Source organism: Hydra vulgaris, chromosome 13, assembly GCF_038396675.1.
Source record: "Hydra vulgaris chromosome 13, alternate assembly HydraT2T_AEP".
NCBI classification, from domain to species: domain Eukaryota; kingdom Metazoa; phylum Cnidaria; class Hydrozoa; order Anthoathecata; family Hydridae; genus Hydra; species Hydra vulgaris.
Genome location: NC_088932.1, coordinates 27,202,363 through 27,229,434, shown reverse-complemented (window position 1 = coordinate 27,229,434; position 27,072 = coordinate 27,202,363). Strand labels below are relative to the sequence as shown.

The 27,072-nt window shown below is 28.7% G+C and overlaps 1 protein-coding gene across 3 annotated transcripts in view; it reads left to right on the top strand.

The window, feature by feature from the left end:
* Positions 1-27,072, top strand: part of LOC136090256 (aryl hydrocarbon receptor nuclear translocator 2-like) — a 98,666-nt gene that overhangs the window by 1,269 nt on the left and 70,325 nt on the right. For all 3 annotated transcript variants that reach the window (XM_065816504.1, XM_065816503.1, XM_065816502.1), the window contains exon 3: positions 14,787-14,840. In XM_065816504.1, the coding sequence (XP_065672576.1) occupies positions 14,787-14,840 (54 nt within the window). The remainder of the gene's footprint in view (positions 1-14,786; positions 14,841-27,072) is intronic.

Below are 27,072 nucleotides of genomic sequence, written 5' to 3'. Positions count from 1 at the left end.
CATAACTTGGTTTGATAAAATGAGAATGGGTCAGGTTTGTAGCCAAAGCTGAATAATGGAGATAAATCATAATTTTTGAGACATTTAAATATTCAATTCTTCATTACCTAAAATCTTACAAACTTTTTCTTAATTTTTCTCTCAAAAATATCTCAGCCTCGTCTTGTTGTCTGTTACACAGTCATTTCAAGTTTTCTTACAAGTACTTCTAACAACAACAACAACAAAAAAAGAAATGCAGTTACCCAATCATTTGTATCTTTATGCTCTACATGTTCAAAAATCAGGCTTGATGGCTTCTCTGCTTCTGATCTTTTCTTTAATAATGAAAACATACTAAAACATCTTATTATGTCTATCTACCTCAATCTTCTTCTCATAATTTTTCACCCTAAATCTTTTTTTTTAAATGAACAACCTGGTAGGAATTTTGCTAGTGACTACCTAGTGATATTCATGTTGATAAGGACAGCAACTTGGCCACAAGGATCGCTAGCTATTTAAGCTAGCAACAACTCATAACCATTAGTAAAACAGCAATTTGGCTGTTTTTTTTTATTGAAGTCATTTAAAGTCATTTAAAAGGTATGTCAATGACTCCCATTCTTGTTTTAACTTTACTGTAGATGCGAAAAACTTTTAAATATTACTTAATAGCCAACATAAAAATATTCAGTACACCACGGAAATTGAAAATGAAAATAACACGTTAAACTTTCTTGACATAACTGTTATTAACAATAAAACTGGTATATATGGTTTTAAAGTTTATTGTAAAGATGTCATAGCTAACATCCAAATCCAACCTAACTCATGACATGATCCAAAAATTATAAACAGAGTTTTCAAAAGATTTGTTCATAAGGCATTATATTTATGCTCTGATAATAATATTGAACAAGAGTTATTATTTCTAGTTGATGTTTTAGTAGAAAATGGTTATAAAAAAATAAGCCTGGAAAATATTATAAAAACCTCTTAAGAAATTTACATAATAAAAAACAAAATATTTAAACTCAACATTCATCAATATCATCAAAAAATGTAAATCTTTACCATAGATTCCAGGAACTACCCTGAAGTTAAAAGAAGTTTTCAAAAATTCAGGTTACAGACCAGTCTTTAAATCACCAAAAAATTTACAACATATACAGGCCTTGTTACGAGATTTCATGCGTAACAAAAATGCTTAACACATTTTTAATTAACTCAACGTAGCTTACATATTTATATTGTTAAAAGTTAAATTGCATCACTAGAGTAGTTTCAAGTACCACATTGTTTTTTTCAAACCACGTTAAAAATCATTAAAACTTTTTCTTTCAATTATTTAACTTTTACAGTTTAACTAAAACAAAAGTTATAAATAGAATCTTAACTCATATTTGAAATACATTATTAAATTGAATCATATTTCTGTGGACAGTACTTTGTAAATGCCGAGAAAAGGCATTTACAAAGTACTGTAAGAGAAATCTTTTTTAATAGTGTCCCATTTGTATAAGGTAATGTGGATGTTCTTATTGCTCCTTTGGTATTTTGGCCAAGATATTATCTTGTTAAAGTGCAGATACATTAAAGAAGATTTTTACAGCATACATAATTCCATTCCCTTCAGCAGATTAAATTTTTTTAAAGTTTTTAAAGTGACTCTGTTTTTATTCAAAATGTTATCCATTTGATAAATAATGATAATTTGATAAATTTAAAAAAAGTATAGAAAGATTGACTATTTCATTTGTTGAAAGCCATAGTAAGCATAAAACCCCTTATAAAGAAAATGTCATTAGGAAATAACAAATAACTATCATAAGCTAGAAGTTTATTCTGCTTTATTAAAAATATATTGCCGTTATCTTTTTTTTAAAGCAATTCTAGTCTAGAAACAAACTTAGGGCGCATTAAACAATAGCCAACCTTACTAAGTGTAATAGTTATTTTACTTTAAAATATAATTATTGTAGCCACATGTGTCTTTAATTTTTTTCCAAATGAGGCCCGTATAAAATTTTCTTATCGGATAGTTATTAACTAAGTAACATTTTAGTTGTGAGCAATGTAACAGTTCCTGTTACCAAAGAAAGGTCCATAAAATCATCGTGATTACAGGGAAAACATTTTTAAAAAACATTTTGGGTTGAAAAGTTGAAGGTTAAAAGTAATAAAAAGATCTGTTTTTATTTTGTTTCTTTCTAAATAGTTGTAACAAGTTTCATTTATTTATAACTATAATTTCATATTACTTTACAGTTTAAATAGTGCTTAAGCAAAGCAAAAAAACTATCAACAATTTTTAAAAAAAAACTTGACTTTGGTAAAGTAATCGTCTACTACTCATAAACTTGTTCAACATTTCTTATCGACGTTCTTTTTATGATCAATCTAAAAAAATAATTGATAATGGAAAAACTTCGAAAAGCTACACTTTGACGTTAAAAAGTCATTTATTTCGTAATTTGTAAAGTCTAATGTTGACTCTTCCCTCTTCTTAAGGGGTATAGGGGGTTGGGGAAAGGGCGACAACCTCCTCACACTACCCATAAATTGGGCCCTGGGTCTTGCCAATCGATGATCAGACAATACTTAAATCAAAAAAGTACTTATAATTAACTTATAAAAGTACATATGATTAACTTATAATTAAGTTAATCATAAGTACTTTTTTTATGTATTTTTACACTTTATTTGCACTTTATTTTCTTTAATTCATTTTTAATTAAAAAAAAAATTATAAACAAACCTTTTTTTTAACTAAAAATCAATTAGTTCACAATTGCTGTTAAATGCTTTTATTTACGACAAATGTCTTCTGAATAAAATGTCACATAAACGACATCAAAAGATAATTTAAATATTCCAAAAGATATAAGTTTTCGCGTAACATAAAACTGCTGAATGCGTAAGCAAGTCGCCTTTTCACACATAAAATGTGAGCTGCATAACGTTTCTTAACAAGACCTGATATACTTACCACTAAACCTCCTCTTCCTATAAATTCTTACCCAAGTGTGCACAAACTTGAATGCTCCACAAAAAATGCTACATCGGTGAAATAAAATTAAAATTCTTATCTCGCATTTACCAACATCAGAAAAATGCATGCGAAGGAAAATGGGGTTATTCAGCAATAGCAGAGCATTTAAAAAGTTATCATGGTAATTCTACATGGAGCGATAAAAATACTTAAAAAGTAGAGGTCAACAATTTTAACAGAAAAATGAGGGAAGCCATCGAAATACAATGCTATAAATGTGCACCTTCAGATAGCGAACTGAATCAAGATGACAGAGGTTATGTCACAACTTCCTTTTGGAAACCTATATTTCGATATTTGAATCAAATTTGTTTTGTTTTTAACGGTTATATATATATATATATATATATATATATATATATATATATATATATATATATATATATATATATATATATATATATATATACATATATATATATGTGTGTGTATGTATATACATATATATATATATCTATATATACATGTGTATGTGTATACATATATATATATATATATATATATATATATATATATATATATATATATATATATATATATATATATATGTACTATACTTGACAACAAGGTTATCTATACTCCCTTGAAATATTGTATATAAATTAACTCAAAAATTAAAGAGTTACATCCATAATGGAAGTTTTTATTTAATTATGCATTTTTTAAATTAAAAAAAAATGTTTGAATAATGAATGCAAGGTTTTACTGTTTTATAAGGAATTTGAATAAAATGTTTTTGCCAATTTTATTTTAAGTATTTTATATAATGTTAATAAAACATTTGTTTTTCCGTTTTTTACTTTAATTGTTATGTTTACAATTTAAATAAAAGGTTCCTTTTTAGAATATATAAAAAAACATTTGTTTTGCCATTTTATTTTATTTGTTTTCATTTTAAATTTTAATAAACCATTATCATTAGGTAGGGTTTCTTTTGTATTATTCTATTTAGAATTTCATTAAAAATGTTTGTTTTTTCGTTTGTTATTTTAATTATTTTATTTAGAATTTTAATAAAATGTTTGTTTTACTCCTTTCTTTTTTAAATTAGTCTGTTCAGAATTTATGTAATTAAGTTTTTCATTTTTTATCTTATTATTTATTTTTAATTATTATTATTTATAAATTTTATTAGAACTTATATAAAATTCTCTTTTTTTCTTTTTTCTTTTAACAAATTTAATTAAAATAAAAAATGGAACGTTCATTTTGCTGTTTTAATTTTAATTATTTTATTTAAAGTTTAAATAAAGTGTTTGTTTCGCTGTTAATAAGTTTAAAATATCAAATAAAATTAAAATCTAAAATTCTGAGATTGGCAATAAATTGCATGACCTATGTCACTGTCATGTTGGCTGTTATGTCGACATTACCGAACGCTGACCCCAATTTCAAGGGCTGGTTATCTTAAATATATTAAATCCAAAACTAAAAAAATCAAATTTTTTAACTTGTAAAAGACTAAATGAAACAATAATCTGAGGGAAATAATTGCTCAAAAATTACCAGTTAATCATAAGGTTATAACGTTATATATATATACACATATACATATACACACATATATGGCACAGATGTAAACCTGTGTGACATTGTTTCCTGCCTAGGATAATGAATGCTGGATCTACTTGACTGTTGTCATAGGTTTTTGCTTGTGTCTCTTCAATAATGGCTATGCAACTCTTCCTGTTATCTCCTAATAAAGATACAGCTCTAAAACTCAGTTTAATGGTTCTGAGGCCAACTGGTAGTAAGATTTCCACATGAGGAGCCCTATGTTACAACTTATGGTTAATTAACAGGACTGATAAAATTGCATAGCTTAATGCTTAGGAGGTCGTGCTCTATCTATGAATTAGTCAAGTTTCTCTTAGTGAGACTAATTTAAAATCTGCTATTCCTTCTTATGATCTCAGTATTGATGGGTAGAATATTTTGATTCGCAAAAACTCTAATAGTCACATGCTTGACTTGAGGGTATACATATGCATCAATTTACCTAATTGTGGTAAAATCAGGTTTGAGTCCTTTGACCATTATTTTATGTGCTTCTGCTTAGCACCTCTTCACTCAATAACCTTTCTCTTTGTTTTTTTATTGTTCTCCTACTTTCCCAAGACTGACTCTTTTAGATGTAATTTCTGATCACTTTGACCATGCCCTCTCTCTTTACCCTTCTGCCAATATTCTTGTTATTAGAGACTCTAATGCTCATCACACTGAATGGCTTGGCTCTAATGCCACTGACCCTCCTGGCACTAAAGCCTTAAAGCACTAAAACTTTTTGCATTTCTCAATCTCTTACTCAGATAATTAACTTAGTAACTTGCTTTCCTGACAACCCTAATCATTTATCTTCACTCCTTTATTCTAGCTTGTGTTCAGTTTCTTCGTTTTCCCCTTTAGGTGGTCCTGACCATGCAATGATCTCTTTAAATGTTTCATCTCGTACTTTCTTTTTGGACTCACCCTGCCATCTCACTACTTACTTATACCCCAAAGCTGACTGGGTTCTTTTTGTGATTTTCTTTGTGACAGTCCTTGGGGTGATGTCTTTTCCCTTTCAGCTGGAAAATGCACCTCCTATGTAACCTCCTAGATTCAGGCAGGAAAGGAAGCTTTTATTCCTTCTTGTCAGTTCCAAGTCTAACCTCATTCTACTCCATGGTTTTCACTCTTTTGTGCAACTGCTATATCCAATCGTAATCATTTTTTCCATCTTTTTCAAAAGAATAACTCTCTTGAGAACAAACAGCTATTTATTATTGCAAAAAACTGTTGAATAAGATGCTGTCAGATGCTAAGCTCTACTATTGTATCTTATCTCAGAAGTTAGGCTCTAGCTAACTTCTGAGATAAGATACACCAAGATATACTAAAGTCATAGCTCGGTTAAACTCTTCTACGGCTTGTGGTCAAGAACATTCCTATCATTGTCTTACAAAATTGTTCTCCAGAACTCTCTTCGATTCTCTCTATGCTATTTAATAAGTGCTTGACTGAGTTTCCTGTTTTCTTGCCTGCTGGAAAATGACATCTGTTGTTCCAATTTTCAAAAACTCGGATGAACATTTTGACCCCTCCAATTATTGGGCAATCAGTCTTCTTTCTGTTATTAGCAAGGTCTTTGAGTCTTTGATAAACAAATTTCTCACATCCTATTTTGAGTCAGATAACTTACTGTTAGAGAGAAAGGATTGAAAACCTTATTGTGTTTTTGATTCTCTTGTTCTACGGCTGACTTGTTAATTGCTGTGACTGAAAGACTTTATTGTGCATAAGATAGAGGCGGAGAGGGTATTGCAATTGACATATCTAAGGCTTTCAACATTTCAACAACTTTTGGCATGCTAATTTTCTCCATAAGCTTGTTTCATAAGGTGAATCTGGGAAAGTTTTTGAGATTATCAAATTGTTTCTTTCTAACGCTTTATTAAAGTCATCTTCAAAGGCCAACACTCTTCTTTATTTCCAGTCACTTCTGGGGTACCTTAAGGTTCTTTCATTGGTCCTGTTTTGTTTCTTATCTACATAAATGATCTTCCCATCAGCATTAGATAACCTTGAGCGAGATCTGGTCTCGTTCTCGTTTCTCGTGAGAAATGGGACTTCTTGTGAGAAATGAGAAATAGAAAATTCTCGCAAGAAGTAAAACGAGACTTAAATATTATATTATTTTCCAAATTAAAAATTATTATAATTTACAAAATGCCTAATAATTTGTTTTTTTGATTAACTTATTTTTTGACAAAAACAAATTAAATTTTTAATTAGATTTTTTAATTAGATTTAAAAAAAAAATCTAATTAAAAAATTTTAATTACATTTTAAATATTTTTAATTAGATTTTAAATACAAAAACTTTTTGTATAAAATGGTGCACTTTCTACTTAATTTCATTAGTTTACCAGTGGAATTCAACTTGACACATATTATTCATATTGAAAAGAAATATTCTTGCCTCATTTCAACGATCAAAAATGTCACCAAGAAAAAACAAAATCTGGAGATATTTTCAAAAACAAGTAACAGTGCTGAATGCAAGGCGTGCAAAAAGTCTTTGAAAACAAAAGATGGAAACACAAGCAGACTTCATCGTCACCTCGAAAAAAAGCACAGTCAAGATTACGTTGAGTATTCTGAAAAAACGACGACTCTTTTCTTCCTCCTCCTAAGAAGAAACAACAAACCATGGTCGAAATGCTTGAAACAAAGTCCAAATATGACAAAGACAATTCCATTCAAAAACAGTTTGACTCTGCAATGCTGGATTATTTTTGCACTGATCTGGCATCCTTTTCAGCAGTCGAAGGAAGAGGTTTCAAGAAATTGTTTGACATTAAATACCTTAAACTGAGCCTTCATCACAGAACAACATATTCAAGAAAGTTTTCAATTCAGTCAAGAGAAGTTCAAGCTGGAATGAAGAGCATAATAACGAAGATTACGCCAAATCTAAAAAGTGCTGCATTTACTTCTGACCTTTGGACTTCTAGAGCTCAGGACAGCTACATCTCTTGGACTTTTCATGCTATTGACGAAAATTGGAGACAACATCACTGGACCTCCCATGTCCAACAGTTCCCAGGCAGACACACAGGTATCTTAATTGAAGGAAAGCTGGATTCTTTCTTAGAAGAACTAAATTTGCCTGCTGATTTGCCAATGTACTCCGTGAATGACCAGGCAAGAAACATGAAACTTGTAGTCAAATTGTCAAAGCGCCTTGACCAATACTTGTGCAACAATCATATTTTGCGATGTGCAGTTCGAGACTCATTTGGAATGACTGCTGGAATGGATGATGCGTTGCAAACATGCAAAGATTTGTCTTCTTTAACTCACCAGTCAACAGTTGCAGCTGAGTTGCTTGAATCAGAATCATATGCTCAAGGAATCAATTTTAGACAGTTATGCCAATCTGTTGACACAAGATGGAATAGTGAACTGGATTGCATGGCTTCTGTCCTACATCTAAAGAGTGCAATTATCAGCAAAGACCATCAGTGCATCACAGTGGAAATCAATCGAGGGAGCAGTAGAAATTTTGGCACCACTTAAAGAAGCTACAGAAATGTGGTCGGCTGAGTCTATTCCAACAATTAACACTGTCGCTGATTCTCTTTATTTAATCCATGACAAAATTGCTCAATTTATTGAGACGAATGGGAAAAATGGCATTATCCTTAACTCACAGGTTAAGGATAATGTTGAGTGCCAACCTGTTGCCAGAGTCCTTTCAGCAGATTTGTCCCCTAATTCAAAACTGAAGTGCAAGTTAAACATCAGACTTGAAACACAAGAGCCAACATCTGAACTGAATCCTATTTTGAGCGAAATGTGCCAGTATGAATATCTCCCTGATGCCAAAAAAGACTTTCCGATTCTTGATTGGTGGAAATTGCATTCAAATACATTGCCAGAACTCTCTTCATTAGCTAGACAAATTTTAGCTATTCCAGCAAGTTCAACTAAATCAGAGAGAGTTTTTAGCTCAGGTGGAAATGTCGTCCGATCATCCAGACACAACTTACACCCAGAAAAAGTAGAATAAATCATCTTAATCAGAGAAAACATTGTCTTGTTGGAAAAGTTTGGCAAAAAAATTCTGAATTAATATTTGAAAAAGTTGTTTACATTTGACAAATGTCATTTGTGTCTCTTTGTCAAAATCATGTTTACATTTTTTTTTTTACTTGGATTTTAATAAATTCGTTTTCAAAAATTGTTCAATTTCTCGTCTCGTCTCGTTCTCGGTCTCACGAGAAGTACTAACTTCTCGTCTTGGTCTCGTCTCGGTTTGAAAAAACTTAGTCTTGCTCATGGTTAGCATTAGATCTAAAGTAGCTCTTTTTGCTGATGACTCAATTTTATACTCCTGTCAAGACAGGAGTATAAAATTGAGTCAAAATAAAGAAGACTATTTGTCAAAACAAATAGTATTCTTTTTTTGATTGCTTTTAACAGGCAGTTGATCTTGAAACTGATCTCTCTTCTGTGATAGATTGGGGCTTCTGTGATAGATTGGGGCAAACAACTATTGCACTACTGTTGACATTTCTATATTAATGAATGACAACCCTCTAACTGAGTCCTCTTGTTTATGTCTTCTTGGATTACCATTTACTACTGACCTTTCATTTAAACCATGTATTCAATCGATTGCTAATGATGTTCTTTCTCTTCTAGACAAAGTCCAAAAGCGCATTGTAAACATAGTTGGACTTGCTTATCTGCTTATCTGTAAAGTTGCATCTCTTTTTCTTTTCTACAAATAATATTATAGCTGCTGCTTAAAAGAGCTATCATCTCCACTAAATGCTATTATTTATAGTTGCAACAAACTTAGGTAATAGTATAGAACTTATTGTTCATGGGTGATTAATTAATTACAAAGGAAATATACTGTTAAACAATGGCATACAACCAACTTATTTGAATCTCGAACTCACATTCTCCTATTCACATAAGATCATTAGTGATAGAAAAGCTCAATGAAAGGATACAAGAGTTACTCCAAAGAGCAAGCAAGATTTGCTCCAAAAAAGTTCCTTCTGGTGTAACCAAATGTGCCTCACCACTTGTGGTTGTAAAAAAAACAAATGGAGATTTATGCATATGTGCAGATTAAAAAATAGGTGTTAACCAAAAGATATTCTCAGATTCATATCCTATTCCAAATATTGAGACTGTGTTTCATAAAATGGCAGTATTGAAATATTTTACTTAAATAGATCTCAAGGGAGCTTATCACCAAATTGAGATGGAAAAAGAGGCACAAGAAATAACAACAGTTAATACCCCTATCAGATTTTAAAGATGGGCATACTTGCCTTTTGGAATGAAAACTTCATGTGCAATATTTTAAAGAGCAATAGAATCTGTTTTTGGTGATATATGTGACATCAATAAAGATCTAGAATTAACAACTGATGCCAGTGAAAAAGCAATATCTGGAATACTATCAAAAAACTGTCATCCTGTATTGTATCTCTCACAATATTTATCAGATGCAGAAACAAGATATTCTAATAGAGAGAGATGTGGCTATACAACGCTTATTGTATGGTCTACTCTGTGAGTAGTCCATACAATAAGCGTTGGCTATTGTCTCACTCCCTATTGGTTATTGTCTTGATATCAATTTAAATTTCCTACCCAAAAAAAAAAAATGCCTAGCTCTGTGAATAGAGACTATTGTCTCTACTCACAGAGCTAGTTATTTCAGATGTTGTGAATTCTGTTTCTTTTATTATCTGCTCAAGCAGATAATAAAAGAAACAGAAAATGATAGAGTATTAATGGATATTAAAATTAGAATTAGCAAGAATATTTGGAGCAGATGGCAGAAAGACCTTATAAATCTAACAGAAATAAATTAACTATTGAAAAAGGAATTTTATGTAAAGGTGATCTTATTGTACCTCTTAAAACAATGAGGAGGAAGTTAATCAAATCATTCCATGATGACATAAATTTTGGGACGATGCAAACTTGATGCAGATTAAAATAAGAAGCCTGATGGCTGCTGTCAAGATGTTGAAGAATATCTTAAAAACTGAAAAATGTGTGGAGATAAAGGTGAAGAAAGAGAGAATATTACATTGATCATGTCTATGCACAGGGTGTTGGACTGTTTTTGATTCTTGTAGATTCTTTTGGATGGCCTGAGTTATTAAGGTGATTAGCAGTGAAGCTGCCACAGTGAAGGCAGTACTACAAAGTGTCTTTTTCAAGAAATGGAGTTTTGGTATCAGATAAAACTGCAGAATTTTATGATACCACTTTATACCAGTGACTGAAGAAAATAGGTTGCTTACCTTATAAAACCTCACCTCAAAGAATGGTAGAGACAGTCAAGATGGATTTAAAAGCGTATTCTTTAGATAAAAGTTTATTATGTGGATATTTAAGTAGAATGACTTTAAATTACAAGACAATACCTCGTGCAGGATGTTGAAGGAGTCTTTCCAAGATGATGGGAAGGCAATTAAGATCTTCTTTTACTCTCTCTCTCTCTCTCTCTCTCTCTCTCTCTCTCTCTCTCTCTCTATATATATATATATATATATATATATATATATACATATATGTATACATATATATATTTTTTTTTTCATATATATATTTTATATATATATATATATATTATATATATATATATATATATAAATATATATTTTATATATAAATATATATATATTTATATATATATATATATATATATTATATATATATATATATATATATATTATATATATATATATATTATATATATATATATATATATATATATATATATATATATATATATATATATATATATATATATATATATATATATATATATATATATATATATATATAGATAGATATATATATATATATATATATATATATATATATATATATATATATATATATATTTATATATTGGAGTTTAATCAGTGTGGAGAATATTTTGATTTTTTTAAAAAACGTTTTTAGCAAAAATATTTTTATCATATTTTAGGCTGCCTGAATAAGTCAAATAAGCAACAATTTTCAAAACGCTATCCTTTAGCTAGAAATAATTGATGACTGCCATTTCTCATCAAAAATATATTAAATATGAGTTGTAGAAGTATAATATTTCACTTTAAATACTCACAAGCAATTTATTTTCTTAAAAATATCTACATAAAATTAACAAATTCGCAAATTCCGTGCATGATCATTCAAGAACTGCATTTAAATGATTGCTGTAACTCAAGGATACATAGTGCAATCCTGTAACTTTCTGGAAAGCTTTACTAATGTTTAAAACATTATTTTAAAAATACATATAAGGCTGAAACTTATATTTTCTGAGGAATTTAAATTTATTCATTTAGTAACTAAAATTTGAGTTTTTCTGATTCCACTTTAAACTAAATTTATTCTTTGTTAACATTACTAATATATACCAATTTTTGTTTACAAAATATTTATATAGCTTAGAATTAAATGAGAGCAAATTGGAGATCACCAGTTTTATTATTATGAATAGAGTAGACAAAACATATACGAGTTTCTGTGCGTGATTTTTCGGAAATACCCTATATATATATATATATATATATATATATATATATATATATAGATATATATATATATATATATATATATATATTGATATTGATATTGATATTAATTCACTCCCAACAAGCCTGCAAGCAACCACTATTAAGTTGAAAGTTACTAGAAAGCAAAGAATAGTGTTAAAGAAATACGAAGATATATATAAAAATCTAATGCACAATAGAATCTTTCAGTTACAGCAGCTAGTAAATCAGTTGTAGAACAAAAAGATCATTAAAAAAAGTTTATTGATTGCCAAAAATTAATTTATTATACTAAAGGTGTGATGTTAGAAATTTGTTGATAAAAGATTCAAATTATATATAAAGACTCAAATATACAGTCATACACACACACACACACACACACACACACACACACACACACACACACACACACACACACACACACACACACACAAATAGTGAAAGCACTTATCTAATTTTTTTATCACATTTATCTAAATTTTGTACACTTATCTAAATTTTTTAAATCAGTCGTAGAACAAAAATATCATTAGAAAGAATGTCTAAACACCAAAAAATTCAAATTATAGAAAAATATTTCACAAGAAGTTGAGAGTTGTTATAATTATGTAATAACTGCGGTCTATTTTAATAACCAGACATGGAAGAAAAAAAACTATGCACGAATACTTTAATGTAACAATGGGAAGTTATGGGGGAGCAGAAATTTGCAAATATGTAGGCTTATATATTTTTAATTCCCTAGCTAAAATAGTTTATTCTAATCAATTAGGCTTATCTGGCGATGATGGTTTATTAATAATGGAAAAAAATCAGGGCCTCAACTTGAAAAAATCAGAAAAAGTATTATAAAAATTCTCAAAAACATTGGCTTCCAAATTAAAATAAACATTCGTTTAAAAATTGTGAATTTTGTTGATGTCACATTTAACCTCTCGGAAAATACTTATAGGCCTTATAAAAAAACCTAATGGTTAATTATTGTATATTAATACAAATTGATTGTATATTAATATAATGATTGAATTTATATTAATTTTATTAATACATTAATTTTATTAATATAAATTCAATCATCCCCCTCAAATTTTAAAATAAATTCCTATTTCAATTAACAATCGACTAAATCAAAACTATTCTAATGAAAGTATTTTTAACTCTTCCAAATGTGCCTATGAAGTTGCTCTTAAAAAAAAGCGATTTAAAAATTTCAAGCCCAAATTTGAAACAAAAAGTGCAAAAAAGTGAAATAGAAATATAATTTGGTTCAACCCTCCGTACAGCAAAAATGTTTCAAAAAATATTGTAAAAGCATTTTTAAAATTAATAGATAAACATTTCCCTCCCTCTAATAAATTGCACAAAACTTAACAGAAACACTATTAAAGTAAGCTATAACTGTACAAAAAATATCAAAAGAATCATAAAAAGCCACAATTTTCCATTGATTAATAAAAATGAATTTCTTAAAAAAAAAATTACTGAAAATTGTAATTGCAAGCAAAAAATTGACTGCCCTATGAATGGCAAATGCTTTTTAATCAAAAAGTATTTAAATCAAAAATTATTATTTACAAATGCATTGTTTCCTCACAAAATAACCCTGATAAACATTATATTGGCTTAACCGAGGGTGAATGGAAAAAATGTTATGCCAACCACTAACAATCTTTTAAACATAAAAAATATGTATGAAAGTGTACGCAAATATCTAACTTATGTAAACTTTAAATTATTGAATGTTAAAAATTATATCAAGTTTTACTGTTACTTGAAAATTGCAATGCAGAATATATCCTTTTTTTTTTCTTTATTTTTTCAATATCTTCACTTCCAACAAGGTTGCAAGCAAACACAATTAAAGTTGGAAGTTACTAGGAGAGATAAGATAAAGTTTATATAGAAAGATAATGATTCACAGACAAAATTTTGATTTATAGCATTTATTTGCTGTTTTATAAAGTTATACCATCTTTTGCTTATTAAATAGTGGTAAAAAAGGTTGAATGTATAGAATGCCTTAGTGTCTAAAGTGATTAACTCACTGCGTTTCTGAAGTGGGAAGGTTTAAATTCTTTCACTTGCACATTTAATTATTTTTTATATCTTTTCCAATTTTCTAAAATACAAAATAAAATATTTTTAAATTTCTATAGATATTGTATACATAACATATATACAGATGTTATATACTATTCTATATTAAGATATTATATTCTTTTTGCACTCTTATTCTGAAAATGTGCGTTTTAATTTTTCAGAAAAAGAAGGAAAAAGCAAAGAATAATGAAAGAAAAGATTGCTGCCCCATGCCAAACCCTTAGATGTAGCAGCACTCCTTTGCGGCAGTAGGCTATAAAATAGTTGATGTACATACTGAATCCCCTGCATCTACCTCTTTTAGTATGAATGTATAATGCATAAGTGAATGTCTAATGCTGCATTTATATATATATATATATATATATATATATATATATATATATATATATATATATATATATGTATATATATATTATATATATATATATATATATATATATATATATATATATATATATATGTGTGTGTGTGTGTGTGTATTTATATATATAAAGTCAAAGTGTGTATATATACACAGTTATATTATAACTGTGTATATATACACCCTTTGACTTTTTTTACAGGGAATATTCAGATGAAGATGTAAAGGTAAATGAAGATAAAGTAAAGGTTGCAAGGTATCTTCTTTTTTTTAATTTTACTATTTTTTTATTTTGATTATTTGACTTATATAATTCCTAATTTTATTATAAGAGATCTTGTACATAAAACTTTATTCCTATAATAAAGATTCATGGATAAATAATAACTTCTCTATTTTAATGAAGAGAAATTTTTAATTTTAAGTAGTTGTAATAATTAAGACATTAAAAACAACAGACATTTTAATTAATTATAATTTTTAGATATAAAAGTATAATTTTTTCAAGTTTTATTTATATATAAAAATGTAAATAAATTTTTTTATTTTTTACTATTCTTGTTAAATGCTTTAAATAAACAAGATAAAAAAAAAAAAACAGGTGATTTTAATGTCTCATACTGACTTGTAAATTACCTTTTTTTTACTCTAAACGACTTATCAATTATTAAGCCATAGTTCAATCTGGTTTGAGTTGGATTAGTAGCTGTAGATAATGGTGGCTACCTTTCTATCATAGTAATATCAACTTTGTCAAGATTACTCTTAACTCTGTTAAGTTTTCATACTCAAACACAGCATTTGTAGTTAAGTTCCCTATAGAGTCATTCCATGTCAAATCAGCAGGCTTATGTCACCCCCTGTTTTGGGTTTTGCCAGTTTTTATATATTTTATTGAGTTGAAAAATAGAAAAATAGGTTAGAATGTTTAACTTCTTATGGGTCTTAAGATATTCAGGTTTTAATTTTCTTATTTATAAATTAATTGTCATTAAACAACAATACTTTAAAAACAGAATTAAATTTAAAATTAACTAATTAATTAAAGTATTAGGCATTGAAAATTCTTTCACATGGCGGATCATAATAATTTTTTCTTCAGATTCAGACAAGTTTTAGTGTAATTCAAAATTCAGATTACTCTGTTATCAAAACAACTTTATTTGAAATCAACATCAAATCAATATATATATATATATATATATATATATATATATATATATATATATATATATATATAAATATATATATATATAAATATATATATATATATATATATATATATATATATATATATATATATATATATATATATATATATATATATATATATATATATATATATGGGCAATTCCACGCAAGTGACGGTCGTAACATTTGACGCGTTTTTAGCCATTAAAAATGAACCAAGAATGGTATTTACATGAAAATTTCCAGAAATGTTAAATACTATTATATAATTTAGTATTCAAAAGTTAAATTATTCAAGTGTTCAATTTATTTGAAAAATCAACTCAACGTAGCGTGACGGTCGTAACGCTTACTTTTTGACAAATCTAAACAAATAAACTTTGTCAATCTTTATGCAGCCATCTACTCAGTGCGAAAAAAAATCCTTAGCTGTGTTCTTTAATTACACATTGAACTTACTATATGGTAAGTTTCATAGTTTTCGCTTGAAGTTTTCCATGAATTTTATTAAGTTTTATGTCGTGACGGTCGTAACTGTGACGGTCGTAACGAAAAAGCCAAAAATGAAAAACAACAAATAACGCAATAAATGAAATAAAAAAAGATAAATGACTATAAAAACCAATTAAATTATGTTAAAAAATATGAACTTTATAACATTATCAAGGTTATCCATGGTGATTCTTCGGGCAAAGAAACTTTCAATAGTTTACTATCACAGCACAATGAACATTTCATTATCCAACATTGGTACGTTGGGGGCTTGCACAATACATAATTTTCTAACCATTTATTGCAATACAAAAGAAAAGGTATTTTACTTGCCAAAGCAGAACACAAATAAGTAAAATTACTGTGATAAATACAACCACATCAAGTGGTGTATCTTTGCACGTAAGAATGTATGTTGGCCTTAATTCACAAAACTTACTAAATTTAATTTTTTTGTCAGCACTCTCCTTGTTGGGTGGTGAATATTGGCTATGCAGTGCATAGGCCATATTCAGCACCCAACTGCTCTAAAATAGTTTGTCTTTTATTTGGAGATTTTGGAAGAGCCTGTTTTGTCCTAAATATGTTATTTGATATAAAAGAACCCAAATTTTGTGTGAGCAATTATATTAAAAAATCTATGTTAATATAATAAATACTCGTGTAATGCCTTTCTCATTGACGATTTGCAGTTATAAGAATTGTCTTGCGTAGAATTTAGACTGACGTTAGTTATGAAATTAAATTTTTTTTCATTCTTAGCCTTTGGTTGCGAACCTTCGCTTGATTTTTTTGTTTATTTTCTTTTCTTGGTGTCAATAACTGCCTCCTTAGATAACTTCTAATTCTTTCTTTTTCTAACAAAGCTTTTCTGTTTCTTGCTCTATAAGCTTTCGATCTTTCAGCATCTGATTTTGGCATTTTAAATATGTTATTAAATATAACGGCTGCTGTTTATGATATATGCTCCGTTATATATTTTAAAAAAACCCGCGAAATGTTGTAAATAAAAAAACAACCGCGAAATCGATTAAACCAAAAAGTTGCAGGGCAAACTATAAACAACGTTTAATCTAAAAAAAATTGCCTTTTTAATAAAAGTTTTTATTTCTTAAAAAAAAATTATTTACATCAATTTTTTGAAAATAGTTACTTATGGTTTCAAAAAAAACTTTAACAAGTTTAGTAATAAAATGAATAAACAAACTGCAAATTAAACAATAAACAAAGTTGATTAATATTATAACTTGGTTTAAATGACGTAAATCGTTTGAAATGGATTATATCGTTCGCGCTTAAACTTTTATTTTTTAAGTCAAGAAGCCGTTACGGAAAAGCAAACGTGTCGTGATGGTCGTAACGTACTTAGTAACATGTTGAAAGGGTGATTTAAAGCATTTTAATGTTTTTTTTTTAAAATGATGATAAAATATGTATGAGTATCTTTACTTTTACCATGGTTGTAGTTTTAAAAAGTTCGATACGAAGGATAGAAAAAGCTTTTCGACTTTTTTTTGTGACGGTCGTAACGTCTTGTTTTCATTAATATGTTCTTCTTATAGACCTAGTTAGAGTTCGTTTTTATAAAAAATATTATGCATAATGTTTGATTTTGCCTTTTAGTCAAACTTAGAAGTAATAGTTATTTAAAAAAACAGCACTGAAACTTTTTTCAACGCTTCACAACATAACTATATATAAACGTCAAAAAATGCTCATATAACCCTTACAACTTTAAGAGTATGTTATAGTATGATAAAATTATTTTTTTTAAAAATTTTTTACTTAAAAGTATTCTTAAATAGTTGGAAAATAAATTTAATGAAGTTATTATAAGTCGCCGAGAATTTTTTTTTTTTTTTTTTCTTCCTCTTTTACGTGGAATTGCCCATATATATATAACCCATAAACATCTTTTTTTCCAACAAGGCTGCAAGCAACCACTATTAGAGTTGGAAGTTATTGGAAGAAAAAAGGTGATGATTGTGGAGCAAGATAACGATTGACAGATGACTTTAAAGATTGCAAATTATATGAATCAGAAAAGCAAGATGGAGAAAGCGAATTGCAAAGAACTGATGTTCAAGGAAAAAAACTTGAGGAATAAGAGTTTTTGGAGCACTTATGAGCAGTTACAGAAAAAGGATGAGACTTAATTGAATGACGAGTAACACAAGAATGAATTTTAGTAGATTACACAAGAGAGGCTAGCTCTTTAGTGAACAATGCCACCTTAGATGTGAGAATGTCTGGAAGACTGTTAATGTAAATTAAAAAGAGTATAAGGCCAAGGATTGAATTTCATATCATGAAATGGACAGCACTCTTCTTCATATCTTGTAACTTCAGGAACCCCTGAAGTTACAGGATATGAAGAAGAGTGCTGTCCATCAAGGACAACTTTTATACTACGATAGGAAAAGAAGCATTTGATAATCTTAAAGGTGTTACCAGATACACCGTAAGAAGTTTATGGAGAAGACCAGCATGCCAAACTTTATCAAAAACTTTATAATGTCAAGAGCGATAGCCTTAACCTCTCCACCTTTATCTAATGCACAATAAAACCTATTGGTTATTACTGTTAGCAAATCAGCTGTAGAAGATCGAAATCCATATTGATGATCAAAAAGTTATTAGATTCAAGATGAGATTAAGTGTTTGTTAATTAGAGATTCAGAAACCTTACTTATGATAAGAAGAAGACTAATGGGTCGGTAGTCAGACAAATCAGATTGCTCTCCAGAATTTTTGAAAATAAGGATAACAGATGCTGCATTCCAGCAGGCTGGAAAACAAGACTCTGATAAGCACTTGTTAAATAGTTTTGAAAGTATAGACTATAACAGGTATGTTGTCCGGGCCACAAGGTGTAGAAGAGTCTAAGCAGGAAATCATTTTATATACAGAAGCTGGAGTAATAAAAATGTCAAGCAATGTATCAACATGTTTGTCAGCTATATCAGGTAGAATGCAACTGGTGGAATCAAGAGATGATGTTGATGAAAAGTTCTTAGCAAATAATTCAGCTTTGTCTTTAGGTGAAGTGACAAAGTCTGAACCATACAAGAGAGGTGTAATAACAGATTTGGCCTTATTACTGAAACTATTAAAGGTTCTTCAGAAGTCACGAGGACCTAGTTTTTGGAATGAAATACAAGATTTTTTGACCTGAGAATAACTTTGGCATTAGACAAAACCTTTTTTACTATGGTTTCTAGCAGTAACGGATGATGCGGAAATTATCGGACAAATCCTAATTTCATTATTTGAGCATAATAATTAGTTTTTGTGGCTTATCTTTGATTTTATCACAAAAACTGATTATTACTTGAGCATAAGTAATAATCAGTTTTTGTGGTAAAATGAGGTTAAATGCAGCTGAACGAGAATCTTTTCGAAAGCGACTAAAAATGTTTTTTGTAAATAAACCTAATATAAAAAAAAAAAATTCGTAAATCATTTTGAAAAGGAAGGATTTGCTCAAAGTACAATATATGATAACCTAAAAAAACTTGAAACTGTTCAATCGTTTTCAGATAGAAAGCATCCTGGTCGTCCGACATCCTGGACTAGAGAAAAGAAAGCCGAATTAACGAGACTTGTCAACAATCGAAAAGGGGTCAGTCAGAGAAAAATAGATATTAAATTCGGTGTAAATCAATCGACAATTGGTCGTCAGTTAAAAAAAATGAATATTAAATATAGAAAACGTGAAAAGACTCCAAAATACACTATAGAACAACAAATAAAGGCAAAGAAAAGAAGCAGGAAACTAGTTAACCAACTCTATAACACAAAATCGCTTCTAGTCATCGATGACAAAAAATACTTTTGTTTTGCAGGGGACAACATGCCTGGAAATTCTGGATACTACACAAACAACAAAAAGACATGCCCAGAACGTGTTCGTTTTATAGGAAAAGAGAAATTTCCAAAAAAATTATTAATGTGGAAAGCCATATCTGACCGTGGTATGTCCGAACCATTGTTTCGCACTTCCAAGGCTGTAGCGATCAATTCATCAATCTATATTATTGAATGTTTAGAAAAACGACTTCTTCCATTTATTCACAAGTATCACGGAGACTTATTATTTTGGCCAGATATAGCAAGTTCTCATTATTCTAAAGATTCTCTAAATTGGATAGACCAATATGTCTATTACGTTGATAAAGAATCCATTCCCCCAAATGTGCCTCAAGCACAACCAATTGAAAAGTTTTGGGGGCATTTGGCACAGAAGGTTTACGAGGGAGATTGGCAAGCTTCAACAGAGCAAGTTTTGATTGATCGCATTAAACTAAAACTACAAGAAATTGATTTAAACTTTTTACAGTCGCATATGAAAGGCGTCAGAGCAAAATTGAGATCAATTGCAGATGGTGGTGTTTTTTCATATAAAAAATGATATATTTTTATTAAAAGATAAATGCTTTATTTTAAAAAAATATAATAGTAGTTTGTTATTTTATTTATCAATAAGTTATTGGCGTTTTTATTTTGTCCGATAACTTCCGCATCACCCGTTAATAAACAGATGTTTGTTTTCTGGAGAATTGTTTTGCTGATAGATATGGAAGTAATGGTTTTGATTGGAAACAATGTGAGGATAACCATGGAGAAGAATGAAGCTTGACCTGGAATCATTGAGAGGGAATAAAAGATTCCATGCCTGCCTGAATTCAAAAAGTTATGTAAGAAGCACATTTGTCAGCAGGAAGGCGAAAGATTTCTACCCAAGGGCCATCACAAAGAAAATCACGGAAAGAGTCCCAGTCAGCTTTAAGGTAGTTGTATGAGGTACGATGATAGGGGGATTTAGGTAATGAAGAAGAATGAGATAATAGTTTTAGAGAGATGAAACCGTGACCAGAAGGGTCACGGTTTCATCTCTCTTAAACTATTATCTTTTTTTTACTTCTAAATTATTTGCTATTAATTGTAAATTATTTGTCCTTTTTTTTTCAACGAAATTTTGTTTATCTTTTTAAATGTATTAACTTTAATTATTCTTACATTAAACAACTTTTAAACAACTTTTAAAATTTTAAACAACTGTCAATTATACATTAAAATAAATCATTATCAGTAAATTGTTATTTTATTTATAAGTGTTTTGCTAATATGTGATGTAATTTTTTTAACCTTCAAGGTATAATTTAGAATATTTTTAATTCAGCGCGTTTTTTAAATGCTTTTTAAAATAGCCGCGGTCAAATTGTCAAAGCAAAATGTGATTTGCTTGGTCATATAATGACGTATGATCGTATGTCTTTCTCTGAAAGACTGATTCAGCACCAATACCATGTCTTCTTTGTGATCGCAAATATTATTAAAATTTTGAGATTGTGCTCCGTACAGGGATGCGGAGTCCCAAAAGGACTCTGGCTTTATATCTCTACTTTTCATGAGATTCAAAGACTTGAAACTTATTGTTTTTAAGCCTGGAGTCCTGGAGTCCCGGAGTCCTTGCCGCCATTATACTTAAGGACTCCGGGCTCAAAAAATGATTGTTCCTCTAACCTAAAAGTCTTAACTTTTTTCCTATTAGTAGTCCATAAACTTATTTATATTTTTAGAGCTCCTGGATACCAAAAACTAGGATAAAGTGGTGTCATCAGAAAGGAAGCAAAATGACTTAGTTACCAGTACACCATTTGATTTATAGTATATAATAGTAGGATGAACTGTATATTTTGGGATTTCTCTGTAAAGTCACCAAATATTATAAATTCATTGTGATTTAATCATTCTTTATAGTCTTTAAGGTACTAGGCTTGAATTTTATCTTTACACTTTATATTTCATTCCATGAAATACTATTTTATCTATTTTATTGCATAAAAGTTCAATAAAGTCTTCAATATTTGTTTTTTGATTGATTAGTGTAGTTCTATCTTTGTTTAATATATTTTCTATTGATTAATTGTTATTTCTATATCACGATTGTCAAACTTTTAAAGCATTCTGATGATAGGTACAGTGACAAACACTGTGAGTGTCAGTTGAGTTTGTCGGTTATACACTATTAAAGGTGAAGGCTATGAAACTTGAAAATTCAATGTTTAAATTAAGTGTTCAGATTTGAATGGTTTATGGAGTTCTTTTATAGTTGTTTTTTTTTAATTCAATTTTTTTTTTGTTAATTCACCTCACCAAGCCCATAAAGCCACCAGAGCCGTGGCTAGGCTCCCTCACACCCCCAATGGGGAAGGGGGGAGGCAGGATTTTTAGGGGCCCTTTTTAAAAGTTAAAAAAAAATTTTTTTGTTTTTTTTATAATAAAAATATCTAAATATATACTGTTACTGTTACTATTAATAAAAAAAATTTGGCTCTTTAATTGTTATATTAACTAAATTATGCAAGCGTAAAGAAAGGTGAGAAAAGCAATATTATTAGTGCAAAAATAATATTGTTTAACACTCTCGAAATCCAAATTCAAACTTTATAAAAATCTGTTAAACTAGAGTAGGTATTGACATTTTTAAAAATTTCTTTGGATATTTCACAGGCAAAAAATTGGGATCTAAATATTTTAGACAGTCGAGGTCAATCTTATGATAATGGTGCTAATATGAAAGTAAAAGTAAAAGGTGTTCAAGAGAGTTTTCTGGAAATGAATCATAAGGCCTTATATGTTCCTTGTGCAAACCATTCACTCACTCTTGTTTTTGTTGATGGTGTACTGTCTTCCATCAGTGCAATTTTTTTTTTTTGGTGTTCTTTTAAGATTATATACACTCTTTTCATCGTCTCCTCCTCAATGGGTAATTTTAAAATCGTGTGTGGCAATTTATGTCAAACTACAATCAGATTCCAGATTGGAAAGTAAAATCTTGGGGAGATGAATTGAAATTTAAAAAGTAAAAAAAATTGCTTTCAAAAAACATGTATTTTTTGAAAACTTAAAATTCTGACTAAAGTGGAAAATGCAAGCTTAGACTAACTACTAAGTTAGTTTTTTTTTATATAAGTAAAAAATGGTATACATCTAAGCAAAAAATTAGCCTATGGCATTAATGGAAAGTTGCTAGCATGGATTGAGCATTTCATAATCAGTAGAACACAAAGAGTAATTATGGGTGAAAGTATATCTAATTAGTGTCAAGTATTTTTTTTTTTAATTATTCACCTCCCCAATGCCGAGAAAGCCACAACAGGCTACTTTTATGGTTAGAACCCTCTCTCAACTCTGAAACACAAACCTCGGTGAACAAGGTTGCTGCGCGGAGAAATGTTGAGCTCAGTACTACCAGGGACATGGTGGTGTTGTTAAAGAAGTTATTTTTTCAAGAAATAGCTTCTTTAACAACAAAGTAATTAAAAACTGGGAGTTTTTTGCCAGGCAATATTGTTAAATGTCCTTAAACTTGTATAATTGCTATTATAGCATCTTCGCATGCTCTGCATATTTGTATATTGTCGCTACAGCAAATTTTACTATTATGTTTCTTATTTTGTTTTAAACAAAGAAAGATCCCTTTAAATTTGTGTTGACAATACTTTTAAAACTCAGCAAAGCAATTGGACACCATTAATAACTAAGTTGTATATCAGTATTTTGGCTTTGCCATTGGAAAAGAAAAAACTGTTATGTTTACATGTGTGGGTTTTTCTTACTGGATTAGCAAGAATCTTGATCTATGCAGTTTAAAATCACATTGTTTTTGGACAGATTCAACAATCCACTCAACTGATTGTTGTTTTATGATACAAAAGATGTGACTTGTCCTAACAACAGGCAGAGGTATTAGGCTCTTGATTAAAGAGATGAAATTTATTCCAACCAAAAATAAAAGAAAATATAAAGTTACATATAGGCAATAAACTTTCCTTTATACCATTAAATAAAGCTTCCAGCTTAAAAAAATTTTATGAAACTATTAAATTTATCTTCAAAAAAATTTCAATACTGCAAACACAAATGGAATGTTTGTGGAGGTTTGATGGTGATTGCCCTTATTTTAGGATTACAACTAGGTATACAAAACACTGTTGTTTTATTTGTATGTGGGATAGCAGGACTGAAACAATTATTAGGTTAAGAAAGACTGGCCTAAATAATAATCTTATAATCCAGGACAAAAAAAAATATTAACAAATCTCTATTGGTAATATATTTTTAATACCTTTACACATAAAACTTAGGCTCATGAAAAACTTCATTAAAGTTATGGATAATGAGTGAAAAAAAAAATACTTTGTAAAAACTATGGACATGGGTAACCGATTTTTTTATTTGATAGAGTATTTCCTAAACTGAGTGAGGCAAAAATTAAAGAGGGAATGTTTGTTGGTCCTCATGTTATGCAGTTAGAGAAAAATGATATATTTAAAGAAAAGCTTAGTGATTTGGAAAAATCAGCTTGTGAATCTTTCATTAAAGTAACTTCCAATTTTCTAAAACATCCTTATAAGTAAATAAAAAATGGCTCCTCTGAGTTATTTATTGATGATACTGACAGAAGTGTTTGTGCACATTCATTTGGTTGCTTAAACTTGACATTTGTAAATGATGATCTATAATGGTGCACTTCGTTTTTATAATTTTATAATTTTTTTTTGCAAATCTTGTTTATTACAAATATCCATAATATAACAATGTTTATATTATAGTTATTTGGAAGTTTTACTAAAGTGCAACATCTAGGAATTATTTTTACATGTAATCTATATGTCTATCTCTCTATCCATCTATATTTTTAAGTATATATACAAATCTTGTGGACTATACTTTTTAAATCTCAAGTGGACTATACTTGTAAAATCTCAAATACATATACAATCATGTTCAAAGGTCCTACAAGTTTTTGGAATGCCAAAATAAATATTTTTATGAAAAATATGAAATCTTTTTACTGGATTTCTTTTCATGCATAGTTTCTGTCTCTGTTACTTTCTAAAAAACTAAATAGCCTTGCTAGAATATGTTCAGCACAAAGCAATTAAATGGACTCTTAGCTTAAGACACAGTTTTTACTGTGAATCACTAAAAAAAGTAAATCTACCACTGTATTTTTGACATTGTGATTTGTATGGAAGTGAGACTCAAATTTATAAGATTGTTTATCATTTGGACAAGTCAATGTTATTTATCTTTCTAAATTTATTTAATCTTTGTTGCATGGTCACAGTTTTGCTTCTCTATTCCCCGCTTGGTCTGTAAAATTTTAAAACAAAGAAATAATTTCTTCTCATATTTTAAAGATTTAATTCATCGAAAAAAACTGTTTAAAAATTTTTTTAAAGAATTATTTTGCTGTTATTACAAAATTAAAAAATTACAAAACTTTAATCTGTTTTACCAATTTGGGAGTTGTTTAAATAAAATGCTTTCAGGAGATATCTAAAAAAATCTAAAGTTCAATCTCTAGTAAGGAGATCTGTAATAGATTGAAATCTAAAATACAATTTAACTGTATAACTTTAATAATTAAATTATTTTAATTAAAAAGAAAAACTAAAATTATAAAGGTTTTATTCTACAAAATATATAGCTGTTTAGAATGTAACTTAATAGCTGTATAGAATGTAACTTAAAGTGATGGCCAATGTGTTCTCCTTTAGGTTTTTAATCACCAGTAAACTTCTTTTTAGATGTTTACTGGTGAAGTTACTCGTAGAAGTGTTACCAAAGATCATAGCAATATAAGATAATACGTCTTTCAAACAGGTATCAAACTCCTAGTTATCAAATTGTTTCAAAGTTTTTGTTTGTTCAAAGTTGGCAATTTTTTTTGATTTAATAGAAAGTTTCTCACTGTAGATCAAAATAGTCAGCTATCAAGAATCTAAATGCTAAAATGCAGACATTTTCGAAGATGACGAAGATTTTTCTCAATAATAATAAGCTTTATATCTTGTTTCTTTATTTAAATTTGTTGGTGTTTTTTAAGGATCTTTTGAATAGAAAAATAAGTAATCTATGTTTTATATTTAATATTTTGCTAATAGGTTCTTAAACAGGTTTTCTAATAGCCTATATATATAGTACATATATATATATATATATGTATATATATATATATATATATATATATATATATATATATATATATATATATATATATATATATATATATATATATATATATATATATATATATATATATATATATATATATATATATATATATATATATATATAGAACCCTTAGATGTTGTCCGAAAGTTTTTTCCATATTTTGTTGACAAAAAGTAAAAATTAAAATGCAAGACCGGAATTTTTTTTTTTAATAATGATAGACTGCCTGCCCCAACCAAACCCTCAGTCGATGTAGCAGCACTCCCTTGCGGGTCAGGCTATTTGTCAGTCGATGTAGCAGCACTCCCTTGCGAGTCAGGCTATTTGTCAGTCGATGTAGCAGCACTCCCTTGCGAGTCAGGCTATAAGATAGTCGATGTAGCAACACTCCGCGCATGATTTACAGTAAAAAAATTAAAAATAAAAACATTTTATTAAAAAAATCAAAATAAAAACATTTTATTAAAAAAATCAAAATAAAAACATTTTATTAAAAAAAAAAAAAAAAAAAACATTGTTTATATTGTTAAAAACATTCAAAATGTTTTAAAAACATTCAAAATGTTTTAAAAACATTCAAAATGTTTTAAAAACATTCAGAATGTTTTTAAAAACAATCTGGTCAATTAAATTTGCGTTTTTGTGGTTTTTTTAAAAAACGATTAATTTGTAATTAAATTAATGGTTTTTACTTTTGTCCAACACGCAAATGTTGGACGAAAGTTAAAAGTAATTAAAAGTGATGTATATGTTGGCGTAAGAATCACTTTTTTCCT